Source organism: Nansenia antarctica (assembly GCF_963989245.1).
Source record: "Nansenia antarctica genome assembly, chromosome: 12".
NCBI classification, from domain to species: domain Eukaryota; kingdom Metazoa; phylum Chordata; class Actinopteri; order Argentiniformes; family Microstomatidae; genus Nansenia; species Nansenia antarctica.
The window spans coordinates 21,529,603-21,538,796 of NC_137682.1; the positions used below are offsets into that span (position 1 = coordinate 21,529,603).

The window sequence follows — 9,194 nt, forward strand, 5'->3', positions numbered from 1 at the left end:
CTCAAAAGCTGTTTCATGGGCCAGTGTGGGCTATTTATTCCTTCATTATTTCTTTATCAATTAAGCAGGTAAAAGGTCTGAGTTGATTCCAAGTGTGGCATTTGCATTTGGAGGCTGTTGCTGTATACGCACAACATGCAGTCAACAGAGCTCTCAATGCAACTGAAACAGGCCATCCTTAGGCTGTAAAATGCACTTCAATTACATCTGGATTGTTTCATTTCAAATCCTTTGTGGTGGCATACAGAGACAAAATTATGGAAATTGTGTCACTGTCCAAATACTTCCAGACCTAACTGTATATAAATAAAAGAATGTCAATGACCCCAGGTGAGGGACTTTATTAGGTCAAACAGGTTTGAGGGGTCAGGCAAAGGACTTGGTGGAGTCAGGCAAGGGTCAGGCGATCATCGTTGTAATCCATGGAGCAGGGCAGGAACCGTGGTGCAAGGTGCTGGGCTGGAGGTGTCCATGGTGCTGAGTGCACACTGATGAGCTAAATAAAACATTCTATTTCTGATGTCAACAGCACTAGGGCTCCTTCACAAAACCCTTACTGGAATCTTCATACACTCTGTGAATTAGTCTTTACTTTCTGATGAGTCAACAGCAATAACCCCATCCAGTGCGACATGTAGATAGCATATATTTAGAATATGTAAAATGCAAACACCAGAAATGCAAGAAAGTTTATGAGGTATACCAAATGGAATTAATAACAAGTGTTACAACCCTTCTGTCTAGAGTAAAATAAGGGCCTAACAGGGTAGAGTGCAGAATGTACAGGTGTGTTGCAACACAAATGCCCAAAAAAAGTGTACAAGGGATCAAATCAATTCAAGCTTTATTTGTATAGCGCATCTCACAAGATACGACTCAATGCGCTTCAATCAAGACATCATTGCTGATTGCACTTTAGCACAAGTGCTCTTTCAACATTGTCTCTATGGTCTTTCAGCTTCCTTTTCTTCTCACATTTTCGACCATATAATGGTGAGACAGCTGCTTCTCACTGTTGAGACAAAATGTTATAAAGAAGTGATTAATAATTAATTTAAGAAACTCACATTCATCAGTGGTTGCAAACTGTCATGGAATTTGTATTAGCACTCTCCTCATGTTTCCAAAATGCATTGCAAATGCAATGCACTAACAAGTCATTGGTCACTCTTCGTTGGTGTTGAACTTGTTGAGCCCTTTCCTAAAATAATAATACAGTGCTTAACCATGTTACAATGAAAAGGTGCAGTTAAGTACTGAATGAGTCACTCACTTTCTTTCCTTGATCATTTTACCTCAAGTGTCCTGATATAAAGTGTGGTTTCACTTTCCAGGCTTCTGACATCTTTGTCCCTGGTAACAGGATACACACATAAGCATGACTATGTGTACAGCTGTGAATGGTGGATAGTATGTTTGTATGCAATAAACTTCATTCACACTAACCAATTCTTTAGGAGGAAAGCTGTAAGGCCTCTTGAAGTACGTGTGGTCCTCGTCAGTGTCCAGTGGCATCTGTACAGAGTCCACCATTATTGCCAGTATGTTTTACATGAAAGGGTTAACTACTTCAAAAAGAGATCCAGGCTGGATTCAGAATGACACAGTACCACTAAACATATTGCATGTGCCATAAAGTTGCATGGAGTATGTGTTTTAGGAGCAGTAGCCCATTCAGAAACAGGCACACGGTCATAGATACTTAGTGAGAGATGCACTGACCATGGTGTTGCTTGCATGACTCCTTTTAACACTTGAATAGGTCCTGAATACAGGTGGGACACTGTCGTGAAGGGTCGCTCTGCCTTCCTCACTAAAGTGAGCAAACTTCCTTCCATATCTGAAATTAACACACATTATCTTCACCGGAAGGTTGAATTGTAGGGCCAGGTGTTACCCCAAAGTCCTCTTGATAATAAATGTACAAATACAATTATTATTTTTGTAGCACTGCAGCATACCCTTCCAGCCCAATGTTTTCCACCAGGACAATACACCACCACCTTCTCAGGAGAGACATGTCATCCTAAAGAAAGAGCAGTTACTCAATTTGCATTCAAAGTCTTATAGCATATTGATATAATGGGTTCTTGTTTTCTTAATACTTACAATGCTGAAGTCAAAGGTAGCCTCCATGGCGAAATACCAGGCATACTGTAATGAGAAAAGACACAAAGACAAGATTACCATGTGACAGCTTATAACTCAGTGAGAAGGTAGTCACACACATCCAATGAAATGTACATGGCTGATAACTCCATAGGAAAGTGATATGAGAGGTCTGCACACATGAATGTTCCTTAATACCTTTTATTGCACACCTTTTTATTTGCAAATGCACAAACAGAATGTTGGTCAGGACTAAGTGGTGGTCAGTCATTGTTACATACATTTACAATTTTTTTTGATGGTTTTAAGGAACAATCAAGTGTGCCATATCACTTGGTGGCATTACCATAACTCACCATTATCATGAAGACACCACAGTCATTGCCACTGGTCTGCCTCGGAAGCCCCTGTACGAAGAAAAGTTAGTTAGAGAATAGTAGGTAATTATGACTATAGCTATAATATGATAGTAACATTCAAACAATACCTCCAAATCCAGACCAGTCTTCTCTGTCCAGGATCCCGCAACAATTTTCTCAGCAACACCCCTGGGCAACCAAGAATAAAACTAAGTCAAACAAAGAAGTACACACCTCCTACAGGAGAGAAAAAAGGAACAACATTCGTACCACTGCTGCTTCAGAACCACTTCACACCATGCAAGTCGGTCGATCATGCTTATTTGCAAAAGTTCAATGAGGAGGATTTCTCTGTGTTTCTCTTTCCTTGTGTTGGAAATGTGTCTATTTAAGTCCACTCCAGCTTTCGGGAAGCCAATCCTTTCTGAATGTTGGACAAACAATCAGTACATAATGCATGCATTGCCACAATGCCTCCTGATTGAACACAAGTCTTTAGAAATGGCAGTAACATTAGACAGGTCAGGGGACCGCCAGGACACACATCATAGGCAGGTCAGGGGACCGCCAGGACAAACATCATAGGCAGGTCAGGGGAACGTGACCGCCAGGACACACATCATAGGCAGGTCAGGGGAACGTGACCGCCAGGCAGGTCAGGGGAACGTGACTGCCAGAGCAAAAAATATTTGGGGCAACCTTAATAGTGTTCTGTAGGCTTCAGAGGTGAATCCCCTTGGAGTTTTGAAATACTGCGAATCTAGAAAGAAAATTTCTTTCTGGTGTGGCCTCATTACCTACAGGGAATAACGCATTCTGGACAATAAGCAAAAAGGACACTTTGGGGGTAATACAATAGACACAAACTCACAAGCAAATGGCATATGAAGGTTAAAGCTGAGAAATGCTCAACTACATTGTATGTCTTTATAATCTACTACTGTGGATGTCATATGTTGCATATAAAGTTATGCTCTGTATATATATATATAACAATTGATAGGACTGTACTCTACATATTAGTTTTTTTCCGTAGTTTTCACCGTAGTAAGGCCGTAGTAAGGCGATTCATGGTTTACTCCTAGTGTATCCATCTGCGCTGCGCGCATCAAATCCATCACCCGGAAATGTGATGTACCATACGTCATCATACCGCGCCTGCATATTTGCATAACACATTTCCGGGTGTTGGATTTGTTGCGCGCAGATGGATACTATAGAGCCCTGGGGGGCTCTGAGAGGAAGCTCTCCCCAACAGGAGGTAACCCCAGGGTGCGAAATAAGGGGGAGCTCGGGGAGCTATAGCTCCCCTAGTGGTGACATGAGCTCCCCTGGAAACATGGTTTGTGAAATTTTGGGGGAGCTCTAAAATATTCCAAATTGCGATGGATTTATTCCAAGTTGTGACGGATGTTACCTGGTGTAATATGATTTGTAGAGGCATACAGTCTATTTTGATGTTGGTATTAGGTATATAAATGATATATAATAGCCTATATAGCCTACATATAGGCCTTTATTTTCTACAACTATGCGACAGTAACAGAGCGGGGTGCACTGACGCGGCTGAACCCCTCATAGTGATAAGTAGGTGGACAACGCGTGGTGCTGAAATAGCCGACATGCGGTGTGTGGTTTGAAAAAAGTAACGCCAGCTCAGTAAATAATTCAAACTTAATGTTTACTTATAGGCTATGTGAATGTGACTGCACCACACATGTGAACAGTAACAAAGCAAATTCAGTTTAATTTTATGAAAAACATTGACAACTAAATCGGCGCAAAAAAAAAAAAGCTGAATCCGCTTAGCCTATATGCTCCTGAAAAACATTTAATGACAGAGCAAACACGCTACATTACTAGGGATAATAATTACAATGAGCCATTCATTAAAAATAGAAAAAATAATATTAGGCTATTAAATCTCACTTAATGAGAAAACTGGCATCTCCCATCGGTCACTATTTGTTGGCTATCTGGTGATATGGACGTCTTCGAGTGTCTAGAAAAGCGCTATAAGTCTAATGTATTATTATTATGGACATCACTTTTAATCCGGCAGTTCTCAAGGTTTTTATGCACCAATCGATTCCTCTAGTCAGTGCGTCTTTATCACATTCATTGACGAAAAGGACGACTCGCATGTATAGGTGGAAGGGAACATTGTGAGCACGGAAAACGCGAGTCTCTCACAACGGCTTTGCATTGATGAAACCAGGTAGGATGAACGTATAGTTCACTGTCCATTCCTCTTTAAATGCCCTGTTTTCTGTCAACTTTCCTCTTTAGACCTTTGGAGAGTGACATGATGTTTCTCTTGCTAGCTAGCAGGTTAAATGTTTAGCTAACTTCACCCGACACGCAACAACCAATCCAATAATAGTGTGACCTTGTAAGTCTGGGAGGAGGGGGGAATCATTATCAGAATAAAACTATGTTAAATAATTATTAGAATAAGTTAGGCTGCGCTACATCGTCAGTCCACACATTTATTATTCAAAACTATGGAAAAGGGTGAAACTACGTTGTTGAGAATCACAACACAAACTCGCTAGTCAAGCCAAAATACAGCAGCGAAATGGATTGGACTGCTACCTAGTTAACTAGAACACTACTTTACATTGTTACCTAGTTAACTAGAACACTACTTTACATTGTTAGCAGGCTCACGAAACAAGCCGTGTTAGTTGACTAGCGATGTGTCATTGATTTTCGACAACGCGGAAATGTGTTCACATTTTTCGAAAGAAAAGTCAAAGCATTAGAACCTAGAACGGAAAATCGCACGCGCGCTTTGCGCACGGAAAGCCACCGGCCCCGATTTGGCGATTTGGCCTGATTTTTTTTTTTTTTTTTTGCTTTAATCCCTGGGCTCCCCCGCACACCGTGATTTAATTCGCACACTGGGTAACCCCTCCCAGGTAAGTTTCAACATACAGTACATTAGCACATATCTATGGACTATGCTCATATGCAAATGCATTCATTAATTTTAAACACACAACTTTTGTACTTAGGGCCTAGTGCCACAGCCTCCATGTGGGCTTAAACCCCCCAGCCACCAGGGCTACAGGAAGACCAGGGAGGTCAGGGAGGCCAAGGAGCCCAGTGAGGCCAAGGCAGCTCCGGAGGGGGGTGCGACTGGAGCTGGTATGCTGTGGACAGAGAAGAATGTAAGTATCATGGTGTGTGTGTGTGTGTGTGTGTGTGTGTGTGTGTGTGTGTGTGCGCGTGCGCGTGGGCACTGTGTTAAACTCTCATGGTGTCTGTGTGTGTACTGTGTCAAACTGTTCAACTCTGCCATGGTGTGGGTGTGTGTGGGTGTGTGTGTGTGTGTGTGTGTGTATTGTTAAACTCTGTCATGGTATGTGTGTGTGTGTGTGTGTGTGTGTGTATGTGTGTGTGTATGTACTGTTAAACTCTGTGATGGTATGTGTGTGTGTGTGTGTGTGTTTTTGTGTTACTGTTAAACTCTGTGATGGTATGTGTGTGTGTGTGTGTGTGTGTGTGTGTGTGTGTGTGTGTGTGTGTGTGTGTGTGTGTGTGTGTGTGCATGTGCGTACTGTTAAACTCTGTCATTGTGTGTGTGTGTGTGTGTGTGTACTGTTAAACTCTGTCATGGTCTGTGTGTGTGTACATACTGTTAAACTCTGTCATTGTGTGTGTGTGTGTGTGTGTGTGTGTGTGTGTGTGTGTGTGTGTACGTACTGTTAATCTCTGTCATGGTCTGTGTGTGTGTGTGTGTGTGTGTGTGTGTGTGTGTGTGTGTGTGTGTGTGTGTGTGTGTGTGTGTGTGTGTGTGTACTGTTAAACTCTGTCATGGTCTGTGTGTGTGTGTGTGTGTGTGTGTGTGTGTGTGTGTGTACTGGTAACTCATGATGTGTATGTGTTACTCTCCATTGCAGGTCATTAAGCCCGGCTGGATCGGTTACAGTAAGTACTCAGAAGAATCAGAACTACCGGTACTCAGTATTAAGACTGTTAACACAGTTCTCAGTGTGTCTATCCTTGGAAGGATCCACCAATCACAGCATGACTCTTCTTCCTATAGGTATTCTTCCACCAGTCAGAGGACAGAGACCAGAGACCACAGGTGAGTGTCGGCGACACATTAGTCAGTTATTATTTCTAGATGAAAAGTCAGACATGGTTGTCTTTGTAATAATATAAATAGAAGACTTGCTACGGTAACACGTGTGTGTTCTGATATTCTGTTTCAGAGCCACCAGGTGAGGTGGTGAGCTCTGACTCCTCTCGGTCAGCCACGTCCAGTCCCTCGTCCCTAGAGGAGGTGACCGTAAACGACCTCTATCTGAGGACAGAGGAGACTGCAGGTGGGTGTGTTGTGACAACACATAAGACAGTTCTCTCTGTATGAAAAGCCTGATATACATACACATGTTTTGTTATAGAATAGCTGCCATGGTAACACGTTTGTTAAGTGTGATAACTGACGTGTGTGTTCTGTTGCAGAGCTACCAGGTCAGCAACAGACATCCCAGTTCGGGTCAGCACGTCAGACCTCCCAGAGGTCAGATAAGTTCCCAGTTCCACAGGTACTAACCGTGGCCACGATCCTCCGGGAGTCCATGGTGTTTCTGCAGAGCAGCGAGACGAGACCGTACTCTCCTCCGAACATCTCCTTCCTTGTCATGGCCGATGTGATGAAGGAGGTGATGGTGGGGATGGAGAACCACGTCCACCCAGGGGCTCGTCTGCAGCACGGGATCTCCATGACGATGTTCTGGAATGCCTGTAGAGGCAGCAGGAGTTGCAGCAGGAGTGGGACCTGCTCGCCACCACCTGGGTCTGAAACATCCAAGGCGGATAACCTCATTCTGCCTGGCGACTGTCATGATAAAAGCTGGAGCAGCTCAGCTTTGTCAGGGTCCGTGACGCCCTCCGAGAGTGGTTCCCACCGCTCCACGTCATCGACCCTGACCGCCTTCAGAGAGACCGTCTTTGAGGTCACCACTGGGCATCCTCTGTTCAACTCCAGCAGCATCCTCTGCAGAGAAGAGAGGCTGGACCTGGTCGAGGTGGTCAGCTTCCTGCTCCACTACACAGACCAGACAGAGGGAGGCCCCCAGGACAAGACCAGTGTCTCTAAAGAGTCCCTGGTCAACAAAACAATCAATAATAATAATAATAATAATTCATTAGATTTATATAGCGCTTTTCCGAGGCTCAAAGACGCTGAAATCGTCAAGGCATGCAACATCATTCACTGGGTCCTAAACAGTTTTGACTCAGTCTCTGACACTGAGACGCTAGTGTGGTGCCAGTCTGGATGTGTGGCCAGTGTGGATGGCTTGGGTACGCCTAAGGCTAAGGACAAAACTGGCCTGATAAATACCTGGGTGAGTTCAGTAGCGGTCGCTCGCCAGAGCTACGAGGAGAGAGCTGACGATTCTGCTAGCAGGAGCTCACGCTCCTCTGGCTCCACCAGGAGGAGTCACGGGACCGCTGAAGACACTGTTGCCTTGGATACAGCCAGGTCACAGGTCACAGGTCACAGGTTGCCAGGATACAGCTCACGGTCCTCCTACAGCTCACGGTCCTCCTACAGCTCACGGTCCTCCTCCTCCGTCAGCTCTGGTTCTGAGTCTGGGGACCACACCAGGGAGCCCTCCCTCTCCACCTCCAGGAACTCAGGGAGCTCAGACCTGAGTCAGGGGACGGGCACCAGCGTTGTTTCTGAAACCAAGAAGAAAGATGGACAGAAGAGGGTGAAAGGAAAGAAGAACACCAAGGTAAAGGTTCTCTCGTTTAGCCCTTCAGACTCACTCGTCGTCTTGGTTATAATTATTAATTATTTTTCTTTTTTCATTTCACAGACACCCTGCAAGAACAAGGTGGACAACCCTTCACCTCAATTGATTGAAGAATCAACAACCCTTGATGGTGAGGGTTTTATATTTACCTTCATGTCTTCATTGCTGTTCTCTCTTCCCACTCCATGTTATGAGCTAGCAACAATACAACCCCCACCCTCACCCTGAAGGTTCATGTCCTGTTGTCTGTAATCTCCACAGGCGCAGAGTCTGGGAACACCAGCAGAAGCAAGAGAACCCTCTGGGAGCGCATCTCCTCTGCCTTCCGCAGGCTTTCCTGCTGCGGGAAGAAGAAGAAGAAGACCCGCCAGCAGAGGGTGCCGATGTAGTACTGTCCCACTGAAAAAAAAAATATTATTGTTAATATATTTATTATATTATGCTTCCAAAATAAAGCTCTTAATAAAACTCACTATGCCTGTGTGTCTATAATATAGATTGTGTTGCCAGTCTGCACATCACACCTCACCTGACATGTAGCCATAGTAGAAACCCTGCTGTGCTGCTCAGAGGGTCAAATGGATCCCTAAACTCTGGTCCAGGATCAGTTTAATTGATTCCCCTGTCTAGTCAGGATTGAGGCCCAGAGAGCTGTCAACCTGATCCTAGATCTGTACAGTAGGAGGGGGAAATGTCTCCATAGAGCAGCATGAGCTCATGTATGGTCTGATTCCTATCCACTCCCTAACCCCTTCCACTGACTTCTACACCTTCAGTGACTGAGTACAGTAGGTGAAAGCACACACACCTTTCCCACACCTTTCCATATTGTCACCTTAAAATAATGTCTTACGTCATATTTTCAAGTTTTGCTAAAAACAGAATAAACTGAACACATCTAGAATATTTAATATTTAGGCAAAAACATCATTTTCCTTAATAGTGACTGGTT

General features: G+C 44.1%; 1 protein-coding gene across 2 annotated transcripts; it reads right to left on the bottom strand.

Moving 5' to 3' along the window:
- Positions 1-884: 884 nt before the first annotated feature.
- LOC308168420 (uncharacterized protein) lies at positions 885-2,858 on the bottom strand. 2 transcript variants are annotated; one of them, XM_080543000.1, is made up of 8 exons: positions 2,739-2,858; positions 2,597-2,657; positions 2,466-2,516; positions 2,110-2,154; positions 1,962-2,026; positions 1,723-1,840; positions 1,447-1,515; positions 885-1,012 (listed from the first exon to the last, which is right to left on the bottom strand). In XM_080543000.1, exons 1-8 carry the CDS (start codon positions 2,783-2,785, stop codon positions 1,010-1,012), a joined length of 459 nt encoding a protein of 152 aa, XP_080399126.1. In that variant the 5' UTR covers positions 2,786-2,858; the 3' UTR covers positions 885-1,009. The 2 variants fall into 2 exon arrangements, with proteins under 2 accessions (XP_080399126.1, XP_080399125.1); XM_080542999.1 differs by lacking the exon at positions 885-1,012 and adding an exon at positions 1,301-1,353.
- Positions 2,859-9,194: the final 6,336 nt, after the last annotated feature.